The sequence below is a fragment of the Penicillium maclennaniae genome (assembly GCF_028827695.1).
Source record: "Penicillium maclennaniae strain IBT 15551 chromosome Unknown utg000007l:1.0-4884863.0:1.0-4888362.0, whole genome shotgun sequence".
Taxonomy (NCBI): domain Eukaryota; kingdom Fungi; phylum Ascomycota; class Eurotiomycetes; order Eurotiales; family Aspergillaceae; genus Penicillium; species Penicillium maclennaniae.
Genome location: NW_026623219.1, coordinates 1,314,491 through 1,333,492, shown reverse-complemented (window position 1 = coordinate 1,333,492; position 19,002 = coordinate 1,314,491). Strand labels below are relative to the sequence as shown.

Genomic DNA, 19,002 nt, shown 5'->3' with positions numbered 1-19,002 from the left:
TAGTCCAAGAATACATCAAATTCAGAATGCAAAGTTCAGCGCCATATTGTACAGATTATACACATCAAGCAAGATCACTTTCGCCGAATCTGTTTGTTGACCACGGCCTCACGCTGCTTCTGCCAGGAAGCCTTCGCCTTCTCCCGCTCAGCGGCAAGTGCCTTCATATGGGCTTGGCGGCGAGCTTCGTTGCGCTCTTCGCGGGCGAAGGCATCGGCCGCCTGTCTCTCCCTCTCATATTCCTCGGCCTTTCTGCGCTGCGCCTCGGTGATACGAGGTGGCTCAATGGGCGAGCCGTCACGATTCGTTGTAGGTTGACCCTTCATAGACTGGATCGACTTAGACGCCTCGGTTTGCCAGTTGCTCAATCCCTTCTTTGACTTATCGAGGAATTGATCAATAGCACTAACGTTAGTGTAGCTTTTCGGGGCCTCATCTTTCCGGGGCGGGTTCTGTGATTCGGCCAAGAGACGTTTCTCCTCTGCAATGCGCTCCTGAAGTCGCGTCAGGGCTGTACTTGGGCCCCTTGAAGAAGACACGGGGCCGGACGGAGTAACAACGGGGATGGTCAAATTGAAGGTCTCTCGGAACCAGCGTTTGTGCAATACACTGGACTGAGCCAAGGCAAAGATACCGGTAGTCACGAAATAAAGTTGCAGAGCCGCCGGTTGCCAGACCATGAAAACGAAAGAAAATGCGGGCAAAACATAAAGAATAGCTTTACCCGGGCCTTTCAAAATGTCCATCGTACCGGACTCGCCTCCTTTCTGTGATCATGATTAGATGTTGGCACCGAAGGGGACTTTAGAAGCGACAAACCTTGAAGGTAAAATACATGAAAGCGGAAGTCATCATGGGAAGAATGTAGTATGGATCGCACACAGTGAGGTCCTTGATCCAAAGGAAGGACTCGTCCAGGAGACCCGGTAAAGGTAGGCTTGTCATGCCCCGAGTGGCTCTAAAAATACCGAAACCAAGGGGAATCTGTAGCATGGGAAGCATTGTTTTCCACCACTTGACGCCATGTGCCTTATGAATTTCCTGCATCTCCGCCCTCTTCTGCTGACCCACGACTTGGTTGCCGCTTTGCAACTCGCGCATCATGTCTTCGCGCAGCGGATTGACCACAGGCTTCAAGTTGTGCATCTTGGCACCTTGATCGGAAGCACCAAGCATGAAGGGAAGCAAAGCAGCACGAATCATGAAGCCAGTACCGACGATGGCAGCCCACCAAGGCAATCCCCCCCCAGATGTGGAGATGTTCAATCATCCATTGCGTGGCTGCGGAGGTACCCCAGCCATAATCCAGACCAAGATCATGTTTCAGATATCCGATCCTTTCCGGGAGTGTCGAGAGGTCAAAATCAGACAGGTCTGTCGATTCAACAATTCCGGTTGGGCTAGTGGTGGTCTCGTGAGCGGGAGGGGGTGCCGGCTCAGGCATGGAGGACTTGAAGCGAATCGCGGCCGGGCCAGCAGCAAGAGACGCTTTGCGCCAGTTGGCAGCCGAAGATGCCAAAGTCAATTGGCTTCCTTGGCCGGGTACTCGAAGGCGCAGCGACCGAACGGATGATATCTGCGCGAGATCAGTCAACTTCAACTTCCGAAACTGCCCCGGAGTTTCCAGGAATGACGAACGGATCGAGTGGATTTTGGAACCGCAGTCAGCCGTTGCCGAAAAATGGCAGCAGCCATACCGGGCCCTTTCAGACCAGCAGCTCCAATCATGGTGGGCGAATTGAATGATGGAGTGGATGGTAAGTGCAACTCGTGATCATATCGATCTGGGAGACTTTTTCTGCCGGGCGGAGTGTCGCGGGTAAACAGCCGCGTCTACATTTGAACTTGAGACGATATCAACTTGAATTTGGAGAGTCGAAGAGATTAAAATAAGATCATTGTTAATATGTCTAAAACAAAACTGTGAAATTCAATCCATATTCGCCGGGCGCCGACTGAGTAGTCTATGTACAGTCTCCTTTTCCCTCAACTAAAGGTCTCACTTTGGTCAAGCATGTACTGGTTTGTGTCCCGCATCTTGGGCTCTTTCTTTCTTTCAATGGGGATACTTGGTTGATTGAGCCTGCAGAAGCCTCTACTGTCTACTCAAGAGAGGCGGTGTCGTTGATACCAGCTGCGGAGGTCACCCGTCTCTGCTCGGAAGGGAGCTCTCGAATGTCCACTCCGGGGCCCACGGGATGGGACCGACGATACATCGGGAAAATCTACCAGACGGAAGAAGTCAGCTTAGTGCCGGTACATTATGACTTTGCATCACCTTGCAGCGTACCTTAGTGTTTGACCATCCTAGACGGAAGGCCGCTTCGTGAGCAAACAGCTCACCAAATCCTAGCATCAAGCCGTTCACGAAGGGGAGGAACAAATTGATAGCCGCGCCGCGGAGTATGCCCCAGAGATTCGGGGGATGGTAGAGGATCATGGGTGAGCTAGAGGTCGACGGAGGAGAAGACGACATCTCGTTGTTTGCCGAGTAATTTTCCGAGTCGGAGGGGACTGTCATGGTCGAGTCGCAGAGGTCGACTCGTGAGCCGGCCGCATCGGAGGCCATGGCGGGCAGGGATCGGAGGCTAGAGCGCCAGGAGAGAAAATAGGATCGGGGTTTCCCTATATTGAGAGCGGGCCAGATTGAGCTGCAGTCAACAAGCTGCTCCTCGCTGGCGAATGTCGGTGGGTACTTGTATTATGTCAGCGCGTCGACCCCATGTGGACTTGGAACTCAACCACTTCAAGAGATCTAAGAGATAGCCATCGTTATCTTGGCAGATGTCTTCGAGATAAACTATAACCATTCTCTGAATTTGTCATAGAATTTCAAGAACAAGGAGAGATTACGAAGTACATATTGATTGCTGTTCACTCTGAAAATCACGGGAAAAGTAGATGGATCACGAGGTAGCTTTGGTTAGATTTGACAGCAGACAACGTGCCTAATAAATAATACCTTACTAACTTACAGTACTTCATCGTAGATGTGACTGCTCTGAATCCATATTCTTCGCGGTCAAGTGAACTGCGCGGTCAATGAGCGAGTTCTCCAGGCAAGGTTTGAAGGAGTATTGGAGCAATAGGCCGTGATTTTAGCCTTCTCAGACCTGGTGTTAGAGCAGGTTTTGCCCTTAGTGAGATACATAATTAACTTGAGCCCCTACACAGACGCCAGGTGAAGCGCAGTCAAGTATAGCCAGGCCGAACCGATAAACTTATAGGTCTTTATCTTTGATTTGTTGGTTCTTTGTCGACATATCTGAAGCTCATGGAATACCTCTTGCTGTCAGCTTTGTATTCCTTGAAAAGTCTTCGAACAGGCTAGAGCAGATAGAATATTCCTGATGAGGCCGTAGATATAATGTCCACCTTAGGTGCCGGGGAGCGGAAGATCCTGGCCTCCGGCTGACCAATGGCAGTGACGTACCTGCCGCGGTGTTGATTTGGCTCCTTCAACTCAGCTTGTTGTACTCTCACATTTCTCTATTTTCTCACCTTGTGCACCTGACAGACAACTCTCTTTCCTGTGCTTAAACGCCATTCGTCTCCTACGGATTCTCTTCATCCCCTGAAACTTGTCTGTCGAGCTCGAACATGGAGCCTAACCCCGCAGAGCACGACGAGGTGGTGTCGCAGTTCTGTGCCATGACGGGCACTCAACCTGCAGCGGTAAGCTTCGTTTTCCTTTGCAATAAGACGCGCCACTGACATTTCCCTGGTAATTGTTAGGCTCAAGCGTACCTCGAAGCAAATCAGTGGGATATAGAAGCTGCGGTGACTGAATTCTTTGCGGAGCAGGATGAGGCTTTGCAAGGCATGAACACTGGCGGTGGCAGGCAGACTGGGGCTTCACATGCAGGTGAAGCTGCTTCAGGTGGTCGAACTCTGGGCGGACAGATGCCTACGAACCCTGTGATGCCATCCGCATCTACATCCTCTACAAAACGTGCCGCGCCCAGGAAGAAGTTTGCGACATTGGGTGATGTTTCCGGCGGAAATGACCATAGTTCTTCAGAGTCCGACGACTCTGGGGAACGGGACTTTTTCACTGGCGGAGAGAAGTCAGGCTTAGCTGTGCAAAAGAACCCGGATGACCTAAAGAAGAGCATTTTCGAAAAGGCCCAAAAGTAAGCTTGATGCAATCCGTGCAGCTCCATAATGTTACGATACTAATGTTCACAAACAGGAGTAGGCCCCAACGTACGGATGAGCCCGAGGAGCGCCCCTCATACTTCACCGGCGCTGCCCGCACCCTGGGTGGTGACGATGCGCCGAGCCGAATTATCGAAGACCCTACCGGACCGGTGCAGCAGCGCCCCCAGCGCGTCCAACGGACTCTCCATTTCTGGGCCGATGGCTTCTCAGTGGACGATGGCGAACTTTACCGCTCAGATATTCCTCGTAACGCTGAGATTCTGGAAGGCATCCGCCAGGGCCGCGCCCCTCTCGCCATTATGAATGTCGAGGCCGGGCAGGAAGTCGATGTAGAGCTGAAGCAGCATGATGAGAAATACACTCAGCCGAAGCCCAAGTACAAGCCTTTTTCGGGCGCCGGTCAACGTCTTGGCAGCCCAACACCCGGCATTCAGAGCCAGGCTTCTACGCCATCATCTGCCACACCTGCGCCTTCTACTAGCGACGCGAAGCCGACACATGACGTCGATGAATCACAGCCCATTGTGACTCTTCAGATTCGTCTGGGTGATGGCACCCGTTTAACCTCTCGCTTCAACACCACTGCCACCATTGGCGACGTCTACGCGTTCGTCTCTGCCGCGACTCCGGAGGGCCGAGACCGTGCCTGGGTGCTGATGACGACTTTCCCCAGCACTGAGCTCAAGGACATGGACCAGGTCCTCGGAGATATGGCTGAGTTCAAGCGTGGAGGTGTTGTCGTTCAGAAGTGGACATAGACCACAACTCACTTGCTTTCTAACCATGGCTCTTAAAATAGTGTGTCGAGGGCACATAGACTTTTACAGACCAATTATGACCGTCCATGGATACTGGCGTCACTACGTCTCCTAGCTAGACCAACGACGTCTCTGAAAAAGGAATACTTCTATATCTTGAAAAATCAAAATCCAATCAATTCCTTCCCCATCATATTGCCATGTAGAAGCATCCAATCCGCGGTGCGTGCTTTAGTCAGAGCCCGATTGATAAGCATCCGGACATCGATCTCCCCACTACTTAGAACCGCCATCCAATCTGCACTTCAACTTAACATCAATCTTCAGAATGCCTCTAGAAGGTGTGAAGAACATCGTCCTGGTAAGCCCTCACAATAACCCCCAACGCGCCAATAATCCAGCGCCGCAACAATTACCCCTCACACCTTATCGATAACGGCGAGTGTGCGCATCGAAACAACTACCCTTTGAGTCAGTTTTCCTTCGCAGAAGCTAACCCCTCCCTGCAGGTCCTCTCCGGCAAGGGTGGTGTAGGCAAATCCTCTGTGACCCTCCAACTAGCTCTCGCACTTTCCCTCCAAGGCAAATCCGTCGGAATCCTCGACATCGACCTTACAGGGCCCTCCATCCCGCGCCTCGTCGGCCTCGAAGACGCAAAGATCACGCAATCCCCAAATGGCTGGCTACCCGTTCCAGTCCATGATGCATTACCGCAATCAGATTCCTCACCCGCACGCGGCTCTCTCCGCTGCATGTCCCTAGGCTTTCTCCTCCGCGACCGCGGCGACGCTGTCATCTGGCGCGGACCCAAGAAGACAGCTATGATTCGACAATTCCTGTCCGACGTTTCTTGGGGCCAAACAGATTACCTGCTCATCGATACACCGCCTGGCACTAGTGATGAGCATATCGCATTGGCGGAACAGCTTCTTACGCTCTCTACTGCGGATGCGGGGACTGCTGCCCAGAGAACCGTGCCGAGGCTTTATGGTGCGGTGCTTGTGACGACGCCGCAAGCAGTTGCGACGTCTGATGTGCGCAAGGAGGCTAATTTCTGTGTGAAGACGAGTATTCCCGTGCTTGGGGTTATTGAGAATATGTCTGGGTATGCTTGTCCGTGCTGTGGGGAGGTGAGCAATCTCTTCTCAAGTGGTGGGGGTGAGGTTATGGCGCAGCAATTGGGGATTCCGTTCATGGGGAAAGTGCCGGTGGATGTTAAGTTTGGGGAGCTGGTTGAGGGTAAGATAGAGGATAGTGATGGTGAGGATGAAGAGGAGGAAGATCAGGACCAGAAGGAGCAGCCTGGGGCTCCTATGGAGCCGGATTTAAGACCGCTTGTGGAGAAGTATAAGGAGGGTTGGTCGTATCCTCGATTCGAGGAGTTCGCGAAGTCGTTACTTCGGGGTGTGGAGAGCACTGCTGGGATGTAATGAATTGCTTTCGAAAAAGGTCATTTGATCTTATATCTAGACATCGGCGGGGGTGGCTTGCATTGCATTAAGCATTCATTACAGCGTTGCTTGCTAAAATTAGGCGGAGTTCGCGAGTTTCTACAATATCATGAAATTAAGTCTTTGTAAATCAATAGTTTGCAAATGCTCGGATATGAATCAATCATTATACATTCAAGTCGTCATAATTGGTGTCGTGATTAGTTGTAATTTGTGCACAGGGTAGAATGCCCATCCAAGAAGGCCTGAAAAGCTTGCCTCTTAACTAGCTTGCGAAGACAAATGGTCCTCGGCAGGTCGTTCCAGCATGGCTCGTAGTCGACCTTCAGCTGACTGCAACGCGGGGCGGGACTCTGGACCTACAATTCGTGTAGTCCATCTCAGCCAGCTAAGAAGAGAGCGAACGACGACTGGCATGCGATCATCAGGACTGAGCTGATCCACGAACAGAACAGATAGATCAGATTCTGCGTTTCTTTCGCCTGCCTGTGCATCAAGATGAACCTCAGAAACAACAGCCGGGGTGACAATACTTGGAGAAGAGTGGTCACCTTGGCTAGAGGTACTGTTCTTCGCCAGAAGATCTCGTACCGTGTTCGTTGGCCTCGATGCAAACTCTCGAGAATTGAGCAGTGGAGTGACATTCAAGTCCGGAGCATTCACATCAGTCGCCACGGCAGCGGTAGTGGAGGCATTTGGCTGCGCTGATGGACCTGCAACGGCTGCACCGTTGCGTTCGAGCAACGACGCGGCTTGCCGGAGATTCTCAAGGTACCGATAGAAGGGAAACGGATGAATATCACGGCCACCTTCCATCAATCCAGGATCATCGTCGAAGATGATCAAGCCGTCATCGGCGCGCCGTTCGTCGGTTGAGCTGGCTTCTTCGACAGGAACGAGGTTGCCTGCTGGAGCGCGAATCTCTCCCAGTGGCGCTATATGACTGCCATATTCATTGGCGAGACTTAGCTTGCTCCGTCCACAAATCTCGGCGATCGAATCCAAGGTTCCCTGTATATCAGGCTCGATGGCCTGCAGTATGCTTTCAATACTGAAATCCTTATCCGACGGGGGCGGCGGACCCGATGGACGAGAGGGAACCGAGCTCTTGGGGCCGGAGAGCGGGAAGATGCGGCGTGAAGACATGGTCGACTTGGCCGTCGTGTTCTCAGCATTACCAGAATAAGCTCTGACTAGTACGGGCTGAGTTGGTGGAGTGGGTTGCCGTTCAGGGAAAGTACTAGCCGGCCTGTCTCTTTGGGGGGAAGGTCGTGAGACTCCGGGCATTTGGCGCCGAGACGATACATGGGTTGATGTATCTTGCTCGTCTACGGACTCGCAGTGCCGCCAGCTGGCGTGGAGTGAGGGGCCTCCATCAGCGGGAGACGCGTAGGACGGAGACAGTCTAGGCCATCCTTTTCTACTGAAGGACGTAGACCGCCGACTACTGTCCCAGTGCGCGGATAATGGGTCTGGATCCATCGGCCAATTTTGATTCAAGGACAACGCAGAGCAGGTGAAACCCCGCTCGGCACTCAAGTGTATGCGGGGCGCACCCGAGAACTCACGAGGAAAGATGCATTAAAAATCGTAGGGAGCATGTGCTTCTGGGTTGACAATGCGCTGGCAATCTCTGAGCGAACAAAAGAAGAGAGGTGCAGGATTTCGGCAAGTTTGTAAAGTCAGAGGTAAGAAGTTGAAAGTCAACAGTCAGCATTTTAGAGGTTAGTTCAGGAAGTCGCAAGGGAATCAACCAACGCCAAGACCGACACGCTTGGGGTCAAGCTCCACCACTTTGTCCGTTCTTCACTTCTTCTTGATTCGACCTCGCCATGAACCGGTTCAATGTATGTTGCGGCATTGTTGTCTTGTTGCATTGGTCTTGGAAAGCCCCGCTCATTCAGTTATAGTTTGGTGACTCCGACGAGTCGGCTTCTGACTTTGACGAGGACTCTTCCGGCTTGCCTTTTCCCCAACCGCTAGCTCGAACGTCCTTTCTGGCCCCCGACTTTGATCCCGCCACGTTTCTGTCGACATTGACCAATCGCCACCAAAGCCTCGAGGACTTGAGGCAGGAGCTTCGTGGTTTGGAACAACACCTGAATAAGGAGTTGCTGGACCTAGTCAACGAGAACTATCAGGACTTTCTGTCCCTTGGGACCGCGCTTCGAGGGGGCGAGGAGAAGGTCGAGGGTGTGAAAGTCGGACTCTTGTCTTTCCAACGAGATGTGCAATCACTTCGCGACAAGGTTGAGGCACGGCGAACCGAGTTAGAGGCACTATTGAACGAGAAGCGCCAATTGCGCGCCCATGCGGATATCGGCAAAGACCTACTAGACTATGCGGACCGAGTGGAGGAGTTGGAGCACCGCTTGATGATTTCGGAAAGGTCATCGCCCGCCGAGGCAGCTTCTACATCAGGCGAATCGGACAGCGAGTCAGATATATACTCAAATGACAGTGGGGACAGCGATGATGAGGAGTTGGAGGATGGGACGACGCCGGTTTCCCTTAAACGGCTCGAGCGACATGTCCAAAAATACGTCTTCTTGACCTCCATTGCGACACGAGTGAGCGAGAAACATCCATTTTTAATTTCACAACATCTTCGTGTGGCCAAGATCAGGTCGACAGTATTATTGGATTTGAAGACTGCGCTGGAACAGGCTAGTCATGCGGGGAAGAAGCGCGACGCCAGAACTATGGCGGTCCTACGTCTCTACGACCTTATGGGAGAAGATGTCAGTGCAATTGCTGCATTGAAAAATCTCAAGGTATAGGTCGCTCTTTCTTTTCGCGAAAGATCAGAGGCCAGCTGGAGTTGAATACATAGCGTCGGCGTTCAGGTTTGTAGGAGTCTCCATTGAGCAGAAATGATACCATGATACACCATGTCCTTTCCTAGTAAAACAATAATTTGTACACGCCAATCGAATTTAAGACAGCAGGTATTTTACACGCCGGTCAAGGCCGAGGATTCTGGGGAGTCGTCAGTCTTGAACTCTCCATTCAAGCTGAAGCCAGAGCCGTTGGTTGAGCTCAGTACCTGGATGAAGAATTAGCAGATGGTGCAAGAATGGCATAGCCGAAGTACTTACAACTTCGTAGATCTCCTTGTTGATGCGGTCGTTCAGGCCGGCAGCATCCTTCTTGATTGACTCGATGGTTGTGCGCAGGTTGTCGCGGAGCTGCTCCGGGGAGAATCCGAGCTGGCCGATCGGAAGACGGATGACAGCGTCACGCTCACGATAAACAGTACCTCCTCGGAGATCCTCGACACGAGATGCGACGTCTTCCACCACAGTACCCGTCTTCACGCTCGGCATCAGACCACGGGGACCAAGCACACGGCCCAGTGCGGCCTTGTTCAGCGCCGGTAAACTGTCGGGATGAGCAAGACACCGATCAAATTCAATCTTCCCAGCCTTGATTGCCTCGAAGACTTCATCTTCGCCGACAAGAACGGCACCAGCGGCAATCGCATCCTTCGCTTGCTTGGACCCCGGAGGGCAGATGACACAGATACGGGACTCGGTTTGAACAGCGTGAGGGAATCGGATCATGTTTCGAATGACGGGGCCGTCTTTCCTTGTCCGCATGCGAATGTGGATTTCGTATTTTGTGACCGTGCTTTCGCGGCCAACTTCCATAGCCCGGAGATAGCTGCAGCGCGAAAAATGTCAAAAAATGATCCGAGGTCCCGAATGGACCTGCTTGATCCAGTTTGAGCAAACATACCGCATCGCATCGCACAGAGCAAACTGCTGCATATCCTTCAGATTCTTCTGTCGAAACTCTCGGGGTCCTTTGCGGTCCGTCTTGACTTCCTTCTTCTTCCCCTTGCCCTTCTGCGCGTTGTTCTTGAAGCCGCGGACTTGCTGGAAAATTGACAAAGCGGGAGTCATTGACTTCTCGCTGAAGGTTGAGCAACATGATGAAAGGATTCCGCGTGCCGCAGAGGGCAAAGCAGCGCCGTAGGACGACATGGCTGAACGATGACGGAGCAGTTGATCGCGGCGCTTCACTGCAATTGTTTTCTGCCAACGCTGGGTTCGGAGAAACCTTGACCCGATATGCCGATCGCTCTATAGCGAAATGACTGCCCCGCCAACTTTTAAACAGTCACACTTCTTACGAGTTCGTGCAAAATGTCCCAGTCTACCTTGACCGTGGCCACTCGCGCCAATCACGCGGCTCTGCTGCCCGTGGTGCTCATTGCCACCTCCATCAACGAGGCCCGTCCCACCCCGGTGATCACCATCAACTATGAGGACTCTGCCGTTCTGGAGGAGGGCGAGAAGGCTATTGTCCAGCTGACCACTGGTTCCAAGTCTGTCTTTGGTACTATTCAGGCTGTTGAGGAGCTTCGCACTCAATTTCCCTATCTTGCTAGCAAGGATCTCAGCCTTGTGAGTTGCCCCTTGATCAAAATAGAGCCACGCGAGTCTGACGCATCGTATGCAACAGGAGAATGAGTGGATTTCCCAGCTCGAGTCCTTCACTCCCCTTGATTTCAAGGCTCTCGACCCTGTTCTCCTCCGCCTCGACACCCACTTACTCTTGCGTTCGTTCGTCGTCGGATACTCTCTCTCTACTGCCGACATTGCTCTGTGGGGTGCTCTCCGCGGCAACCGAATTGCCGTCGCTGCTTTGAAGAAAGGTAACCTGATTAACCTGACCCGCTGGTACCGGTTTGTGGAGGAGCTTTGCCTCTGGACCTCGGCCGCTGTCGAGTCCATCAACGCCGTCGACCGCAAGAAGAAGCTCGCCAAGTCCAAGGAGGGTGGTAGCTACGATATCGATCTGCGTAACACTGAGAATGGCGTTGTTACTCGTTTCCCTCCCGAGCCTTCTGGATATCTTCACATTGGTCACGCCAAGGCCGCGCTTCTGAACGACTACTTCGCTCACGAGAAGTACAACGGCACCATGTTGCTTCGCTTCGACGATACGAATCCTTCGAATGAGAAGCAGGAGTTCCAGGATGCTATTGTTGAGGATCTTGCGCTCATGGGCATCAAGCCAAACAAGATGACCTACACCAGCGACTACTTTGATGAGCTCTACGAATACTGTATCAAGATGATCAAGACTGGTCACGCCTATGCCGATGATACCGACAAGGAGACTATGGCTGCCCAGCGATGGGATGGTATTCCTAGCCAGCGTCGTGAACTCTCCATCGAGGAGAGCTTGGCTCGTTTCGACGAGATGAAGAAGGGTACCCCAAGGGTCTGCGCTGGTGCATCCGTGCCAAGATCTCTTTTGACGACAAGAACAAGGCCATGCGTGACCCCGTCATCTACCGCTGTAACCCCGCTCCCCACCACCGCACCGGCTCTAAGTGGAAGATCTACCCTACCTATGATTTTGCCTGCCCCGTTGTCGACTCCATGGAGGGTGTTACTCACGCTCTGCGAACCATTGAGTACCGTGACCGCAACCCTCAATACCAATGGATGCTTGATGCCCTCAATCTACGTGGCGTGCAGGTCTGGGATTTTGCTCGCATGAACTTCATCCGCACCCTCCTGTCCAAGCGTAAGCTCACCAAGCTTGTTGAGACCGGCATTGTCTGGGGCTGGGATGATCCCCGCTTCCCCACTATCCGCGGTATCCGCCGTCGTGGTATGACCATCCCCGCTCTGCGTGAGTTTATCCTCAAGCAGGGTCCCTCTCGCGCCGTGACTCTGTTTGACTGGGCTTTGATCTGGGCTACCAATAAGAAGTACATTGACCCTGTTGCTCCTCGACACACTGCCGTCGACAACAAGGAGATCGTCAAGGCCACTATCTCTAATGCCCCCGCTCCCTACACTGAGCAGAAGCCCAAGCACGCTAAGAACGCCGCTGTTGGCAACAAGACTGTCGCTTTTAGTGGCTCCGTTGTTCTCGAGCAGGCCGATGCCAAGCTGTTCAAGCCGGATGAGGAGATTACTTTGATGAACTGGGGCAACGCATTCGTCCGCAAGATCACTGCTGATGCTGCTGGTGTGATCACCAACCTTGAGCTCGAGCTGAACCCCACCGGTGATGTCAAGAAGACCGAGAAGAAGGTCACCTGGCTCTCCACCGACCAGGAGCTCGTCCCCGTTGAGCTCGTTGATTTCGATTACCTCTTGACCAAGGACTCTCTCAGCGAGGATGATGTTCTTGAGGATGTCCTCAACTACCACACTGAGCACCGCGACTCATGCCTGGCTGACTGTAACGTTGCCCAACTCAAGGAGGGCGACATTATCCAGTTTGACCGCAAGGGCTTTTTCCGTTGCGATCGGGCCGCCGCTCCTGGTGCCCCTGCAGTCTTCTTCAACATCCCCACAGGTAAAACCACCAAATAGATGATAGATTTTGCTACGTTAGACAGGGCTAGGTACAAATGCCGAGATACCGACGATTGTGTTAAATAAAACCAAATGCAGATCATGCACACGCTCTAACGATCCACACACATCCACGATAGATACAAGCGGAAATGTATAGGGCTGAATCCCATCACGTGATGTAAGCTGCCTTCCAATCGTTGACTTCGGGACGATATGGCTGCGAACAGTTCCTTGTTATTGCCCTATAAACTCAGACTTGTCCAGAGACATATTCAATGAGTCATGAACGTATGGAAATGAAAGCGCCATGCAGCTCTGGAAGTTTGGTTGCCAGCGGAATAAGCTCAGAGCATGACGTAGAAGACTACCGCATCACCCGAGCTGCTTCCATGTCAACAGCCAGGGGAACAACGCACATAGGTAACACGGATTAATCTGCCAGTCAGTAGAATCCATCAAGGACATAAGTGATACTGCTGCTGAGTGGGCTCGCCGGGACAGGGAGGAGAGCTTGGCCAGGACCAATGGCGCGGAAGAGACCGGGAAAAGAAGAAGACTCCACACAAGCTGCGAAGTACAACTTTCTCGTTTCTGTCGATGCTGATCAGAACCATTGTTTGCAAGGCACTCTACCGATGGAACTCTGGGACGAGCCCATGGATGGGCGATCAACCCAAGCGGAGATTGGTCTGTGGACGGGAGAAACGGCCCGGTGTCGAGAAGCTTCATTTGGATAGGCCCGATGGTCTTCTACGTCAAGACCCGTCAGCTATGCTTTCGATCTGGCTGTTCGTGCTTTTCTCCTTCCAGGGAAGATCTCCGTTGGGTGCCGGCGGCTTCCTAGTCTCGACGTCAGCATGATTGACTGAAGGGCAGAAAGCATAGGGCAAGTGAGCTCTCTGCTTTTGTAATATATTTTCCCTCTCCTGCAATTTTTCCCAATTGTTCTTTGTTGGTTCATCGAGGGGCTGAAGACAGTCAGGGTTTCTTTTGCTTCTCGAAACTACTGCAGGTCACCTTCGCCTGCATTCTCCTGCTTCTGCACCCACCACTCTCTCCCTGTCAAGACACATTCGATTACCCCGCTCCAATTTCACAATTCGAGTATTCCCCTATCCCCCCCCATCAGCCAATATGGCGAGCTCAGGCAATGCAGAGGGAGGCGATGTTCGTCGTGGCTCTCGCATCTCACGCGCTTCTCTGCAGGGGGACTGGGCTACATTGGACGAGTATGGAAAACTAGTCAAATATGTGTCTACTTACCGCGAGGGAGCTGTAGAAGAGCAGGAAGAGGGTGATTTTATGATGAAGCGGGTCTGGTATGCGCCTTGGAAGAAGCGCAAGGTCCGTATCAAGAAGCTTGAGGACCAGGCGGGCAAATTCCCCGATGATTGGCTTATCACCGATATTCGCGAGGGTCTCTCGACCCAGGAGGTCTCTCGTCGACGACATCGCTCAGGTTGGAACGAACTGGTCTCTGAGAAGGAGAATCCCATTGCCAAAATACTATCCTACTTTCAGGGCCCTATCCTTTACGGTTGGTAGCAGTCTTCCGAAAGTGGAGTAATAGCTAACAAATGATAATAGTCATGGAGTTGGCGGTCTTGCTCGCCGCTGGTTTGGATGACTGGATTGATTTCGGTGTCATCATTGGTATTCTGTGTTTGAACGCTGCAGTCGGTTGGTATCAGGAAAAGCAAGCCGCAGACGTCGTCGCCAGTTTGAAAGGTGATATTGCCATGCGCGCAATCACTATACGCGATAGCACCCAGCAAGAGATTCTAGCCCGCGAACTAGTCCCTGGCGATGTGGTATGTTGATTCCTCTATTTCTCTCGAATGTAGCGTATTAACCAGATCTCCAAGATCATCGTTGGTGAAGGCTCCGTTGTTCCGGCTGATGCCAAGGTCATTTGTGACATTAATGACCCCAATGGCTGGGAAGAGTTCAACCAGCTACAGGAACAAGGAATGCTGGGTGGCGGCTCCGAGTCCGATGAAGAAGAAGGCGAACCCCCGGAAAAGCCCGTCGAGACCACAGAAAAGGCCGACAATGCTGATGGCGGTGGTGATGCTGACGCCGGGCAAGTCCAGCGTCCGAAAAAGCGCGGCTACCCCATTCTGGCCTGTGACCATTCCGCCATCACCGGAGAGTCACTGGCTGTGGATCGTTATATGGGAGATGTGATCTACTATACAACTGGCTGTAAGCGTGGAAAGGCTTTCGCCGTGGTTCAGACTACAGCAAAGACTTCTTTCGTTGGTCGTACTGCGAGCATGGTGCTGGGTGCTAAGGGTGCCGGTCACTTTGAAATTGTCATGGATAACATTGGAACTTCGCTCCTTATCCTCGTCATGGCCTGGATCCTTGCGGCATGGATTGGTGGTTTCTTCCGCCATATTCCTATTGCTTCTCCGCCACAACAGACTCTGCTTCATTACACTCTGTCATTGCTGATTATCGGTGTCCCTGTTGGTCTTCCTGTCGTCACTACCACGACGATGGCTGTTGGTGCTGCCTATTTGGCTAAGAAGAAAGCCATCGTGCAGAAGCTGACTGCCATTGAATCTTTGGCGGTATGTTGTAATCTGAATATTTTTTCCTCGCGGCATAGGAGCTAACAGTCCTTATTAGGGTGTGGACATTCTCTGTTCTGACAAGACCGGAACGTTGACGGCCAACAAATTGAGTATTCGAGATCCTTACGTGGCTGAAGGCGTCGACCCTGACTGGATGTTTGCTGTGGCTTGCCTAGCATCCTCGCATAATATTGAGTCTCTGGATCCCATCGACAAAGTCACCATCTTGACCCTCCGCGAGTATCCTAAGGCCAGAGAGATCCTGCGCCGTGGATGGAAGACTGAAAAGTTCACACCCTTCGACCCAGTCTCAAAACGCATTGTGACGGTCGCTACGTGTGAAGGCATTCGATACACTTGCACCAAGGGCGCCCCGAAAGCTGTGCTACAACTCACAAAGTGCTCAAAAGATGTCGCTGATTTGTACAAGGCCAAGGCTCAAGAATTTGCTCACCGTGGCTTCCGGTCTTTGGGCGTGGCCGTGCAAAAGGAAGGCGAGGAGTGGACTTTGCTCGGTATGCTGCCGATGTTCGATCCGCCTCGCGAAGATACCGCGCAGACAATCAGTGAAGCTCAGAATCTCGGTATCAGTGTCAAGATGCTTACTGGTGATGCAATTGCTATTGCGAAGGAAACCTGCAAGATGCTCGCGCTAGGTACTAAAGTCTACAACTCCGATAAACTGATCCACGGCGGGCTGAGCGGGGCTATGGCGGGCGATCTGTGCGAAAAAGCGGACGGCTTTGCGGAAGTATTCCCTGAACACAAATACCAAGTGGTTCAAATCCTTCAGGAACGAGGCCACCTGACGGCAATGACTGGAGATGGTGTCAACGATGCTCCGTCTCTCAAGAAAGCAGATTGCGGTATTGCAGTCGAAGGTGCCTCTGAAGCCGCGCAAACCGCATCCGATATCGTCTTCCTGGAGCCTGGCTTGTCGACTATCATTGACTCAATCAAGGTCGCGCGTCAAATCTTCCACCGCATGAAAGCATATATCCAATACCGTATCGCTCTTTGCTTGCACCTGGAGATCTACCTTGTGACCTCGATGATCATTTTGAATGAAAGCATCCGTGTCGAGCTCATCGTTTTCCTGGCTCTTTTCGCCGATCTCGCGACCGTGGCGGTGGCCTATGACCATGCGTCATTTGAACTTCGTCCAGTGGAATGGCAACTCCCGAAGATTTGGTTCATCTCCGTCCTGCTCGGAATCCTCTTAGCGCTGGGTACCTGGGTAGTCCGAGGCACCATGTTCCTACCATCCGGAGGTATCATTCAGAACTTTGGATCTATCCAAGAAGTGCTGTTCCTGGAAGTAGCACTGACCGAGAACTGGCTGATCTTCGTGACCCGTGGTATAGACACTTGGCCGTCTTTCCAACTGGTGGTAGCAATTCTCGGCGTGGATGCCCTCGCTACTATCTTCTGTCTGTTTGGTTGGTTCACTAATCAAGATATGAAGACTGATCCGGCGGATCAATTTGTAGAGAGTGCGAATGGTTGGACGGATATCGTCACCGTTGTGCGTATCTGGGGTTTTTCTTTTGGTGTGGAGATTGTCATTGCTCTCGTCTACTTCATGCTTAATCGTGTCAAGTGGCTTGATGACCTTGGTCGTGCCAAGCGCAGCAAGGGAGAGATCAAGATGGAGAGCCTGCTTGGACATTTGTCTCGCTTGACGGTTGAGTATGAGCAGCCGGGCAAGCCAAATGGCAAGTTCTTCCTGGCTGCCAGCAAGGAAGAAGAGGAAGTTGAGTAATGCGAGCATGGACTGTTATGATTGGAGCGGTAATGGGTGGTCTTGTTGATGATGGAAAAAATTGTTCTTTTCATAGTAATGTTTTTAAAATTGCCTTCAAATTATGTAGTCTTGATCGGAAAATATTCTTTCTAAAGGCATCAACTGATATTGATGACATGTTTAAGCGGTCTATGGTCTCTTTGGAACTGAGGGTATGGTGCTGAAGCCTTACGTTGAATTCCTTGGATGTTAAGTTATTATAAATTATGGGTATCAAGGATAGTAAGAGAAAAGAAGAACATGAGACAAGACAGAAAGGGAGATGGAATGGAGAGATGACAAATGAAAGTCCATCAACCAAGTGAGGACAAGAAGTACAGTAATATTCGAAATCAATCATACCTCTACACTCTTCCTTACTTCTTTCCCGTAAAATAAACCCGAGATAGGCTAATCTGCTTTAGGTCATCGCTTTATAGCTTCGGCAGAGATGGAACGATAATGCCCGTGACAAATAGACAATTCGTTGTTATAGGTTGAACACCTCGAGCCAAATAAAGTACGCCCCGCACCTAGGCCTCGGCTCGCCTCGTAGAGGATACCTCTTCCTATTATTAAACCTTCAAAGAAATCTTTGTAAAATTCTTGATTTTCAATTTCTTACATGACGACATCAGTGCGCGAATTGATATATATAAACCACTGTGGACCCCGTGTCACTGAGGTACGAGACCAATTAAGCTATGGACCTCGTTAACTGATGCAACCCCTTGCTTTCTTTGATCCTTGAGCCCGTCTCCTCGCAATGAACCGCTCTACAATTATAATGAAGAAGCTTTTTCCTAGCATAGAACGGTTAAATATGAGTTGAGTTACCGGGTGTTCATCAGAAGAGACCACTAAGCTTTTAAGCCTCTAGATAATCTAGCTGCTGGATACCAAAATCGTTCTAAAATTGGCTTAGCCACTGCGTTATTATCCGATCCTATAATTTATCGTCTAGAGCTTAAATACAGTACAAAAAATCTGTACTACCTAAATCGGTTATCGTTAAAGTAGAAAAGAACGAATGTTTTCGGGCATTTCAAAAGGAGATAAACGCCTACAATAATCTGCAGTCGCTTTAAGGAACCGTGATTCTAACTGTTCTTGGCTAAGGGTCTTTCTGTGGCCGCCGTGCGCTTTTTCTCGCTGATATGGACGGGAGGGAACTCTGTACGAACCTGCTTAAGCTGACATCGATAAGAAGAAAATTGAAACTCATCTTGAGGAAGTATTATATGCTCTGTGGGAATATAAAGCCGAGTATAATAAATAATATGAACCCGAACAATTGTCTAGTCTGCTATAATTATATCGTTATTCTCGATCTGGAAGAAGTGGAATTTCTTGCTGAAAATCTATACTAAGAATATGGCGTCAATTCTGGCAACTTGGAGTACCTGTTAAGCAGATACAGATACATGAGGAATCTAGGTCGCCCTCGATCACCAATGGATTTCTCAAGAATTTATTTGAATGGCACTTGTGTATCGAGCATGACTCTTGCTCGATGTAATTAATCTTTCGTTGAGAAGGAGAGGTTGATTGAACCTGATGATTGGCAAATTCACATATCGAATAGCATGGGGATGCATCGAAGAGGTTAGCCCTAGTTGTACTAAATGCGAAAAATTTTCATCTCTATCGTATTTTTAGTAAACGTTGAATATTTTTCGTGAACTGGGCTCTGGCTGGCTCTTGCCCATTTTGAAAGCTTGCAACGTAACGACTGCGTATATAGTTTCAAATTGCCGCAAGTTCCTGCGAATATTGATAATCGTAAGCCTGATGCATTCAGCTTTGTCGACCATCTGGGGGGTGGGACTGTAAAGGTCTGGCTTTCTATCATAACATGAATGAGATGGAGCTTCGCAAGGGGGAATCTTGGAACTCCTAAGATTCGGTACTTTCAGTTGAGAGAAACAAGATTCAGCACAGAAA

General features: G+C 51.0%; 9 protein-coding genes across 9 annotated transcripts; 5 read left to right on the top strand and 4 right to left on the bottom strand.

Annotated features, from left to right (window-relative positions):
- Window positions 1-74: 74 nt before the first annotated feature.
- N7477_007711 (membrane insertase OXA1) lies at window positions 75-1,728 on the bottom strand (the record flags this gene model as incomplete). Its single annotated transcript, XM_056969374.1, has 4 exons — window positions 75-767; window positions 820-1,154; window positions 1,219-1,576; window positions 1,639-1,728. The coding sequence occupies 4 exons, from the start codon at window positions 1,726-1,728 to the stop codon at window positions 75-77; spliced, it is 1,476 nt and encodes a 491-aa protein (XP_056819406.1).
- A 374-nt stretch (window positions 1,729-2,102) lies between these two features.
- Window positions 2,103-2,569, bottom strand: N7477_007710 (TOM13-domain-containing protein; the record flags this gene model as incomplete). The annotated part of the gene is made up of 2 exons (XM_056969373.1): window positions 2,103-2,225; window positions 2,291-2,569. 2 exons carry the CDS (start codon window positions 2,567-2,569, stop codon window positions 2,103-2,105), a joined length of 402 nt encoding a protein of 133 aa, XP_056819405.1.
- Window positions 2,570-3,600: 1,031 nt separating this feature from the next.
- On the top strand, window positions 3,601-4,919 carry N7477_007709 (protein phosphatase regulator SHP1; the record flags this gene model as incomplete). The annotated part of the gene is made up of 3 exons (XM_056969372.1): window positions 3,601-3,675; window positions 3,736-4,133; window positions 4,193-4,919. 3 exons carry the CDS (start codon window positions 3,601-3,603, stop codon window positions 4,917-4,919), a joined length of 1,200 nt encoding a protein of 399 aa, XP_056819404.1.
- Window positions 4,920-5,247: 328 nt separating this feature from the next.
- N7477_007708 (Mrp/NBP35 family ATP-binding protein) lies at window positions 5,248-6,349 on the top strand (the record flags this gene model as incomplete). The annotated part of the gene is made up of 2 exons (XM_056969371.1): window positions 5,248-5,280; window positions 5,321-6,349. The coding sequence occupies 2 exons, from the start codon at window positions 5,248-5,250 to the stop codon at window positions 6,347-6,349; spliced, it is 1,062 nt and encodes a 353-aa protein (XP_056819403.1).
- Window positions 6,350-6,631: 282 nt separating this feature from the next.
- Window positions 6,632-7,516, bottom strand: N7477_007707 (uncharacterized protein; the record flags this gene model as incomplete). The annotated part of the gene is made up of 1 exon (XM_056969370.1): window positions 6,632-7,516. The coding sequence occupies one exon, from the start codon at window positions 7,514-7,516 to the stop codon at window positions 6,632-6,634; it is 885 nt and encodes a 294-aa protein (XP_056819402.1).
- A 686-nt stretch (window positions 7,517-8,202) lies between these two features.
- Window positions 8,203-9,150, top strand: N7477_007706 (COG2 family protein; the record flags this gene model as incomplete). The annotated part of the gene is made up of 2 exons (XM_056969369.1): window positions 8,203-8,217; window positions 8,281-9,150. 2 exons carry the CDS (start codon window positions 8,203-8,205, stop codon window positions 9,148-9,150), a joined length of 885 nt encoding a protein of 294 aa, XP_056819401.1.
- Window positions 9,151-9,323: 173 nt separating this feature from the next.
- N7477_007705 (mitochondrial 54S ribosomal protein uL1m) lies at window positions 9,324-10,356 on the bottom strand (the record flags this gene model as incomplete). Its single annotated transcript, XM_056969368.1, has 3 exons — window positions 9,324-9,416; window positions 9,469-10,033; window positions 10,109-10,356. 3 exons carry the CDS (start codon window positions 10,354-10,356, stop codon window positions 9,324-9,326), a joined length of 906 nt encoding a protein of 301 aa, XP_056819400.1.
- Window positions 10,357-10,518: 162 nt separating this feature from the next.
- On the top strand, window positions 10,519-12,711 carry N7477_007704 (glutamate--tRNA ligase GUS1; the record flags this gene model as incomplete). Its single annotated transcript, XM_056969367.1, has 3 exons — window positions 10,519-10,779; window positions 10,805-11,602; window positions 11,629-12,711. 3 exons carry the CDS (start codon window positions 10,519-10,521, stop codon window positions 12,709-12,711), a joined length of 2,142 nt encoding a protein of 713 aa, XP_056819399.1.
- A 1,119-nt stretch (window positions 12,712-13,830) lies between these two features.
- N7477_007703 (putative plasma membrane H(+)ATPase) lies at window positions 13,831-17,037 on the top strand (the record flags this gene model as incomplete). The annotated part of the gene is made up of 4 exons (XM_056969366.1): window positions 13,831-14,233; window positions 14,284-14,507; window positions 14,562-15,272; window positions 15,331-17,037. The coding sequence occupies 4 exons, from the start codon at window positions 13,831-13,833 to the stop codon at window positions 17,035-17,037; spliced, it is 3,045 nt and encodes a 1,014-aa protein (XP_056819398.1).
- Between the last annotated feature and the right edge of the window lie 1,965 nt (window positions 17,038-19,002).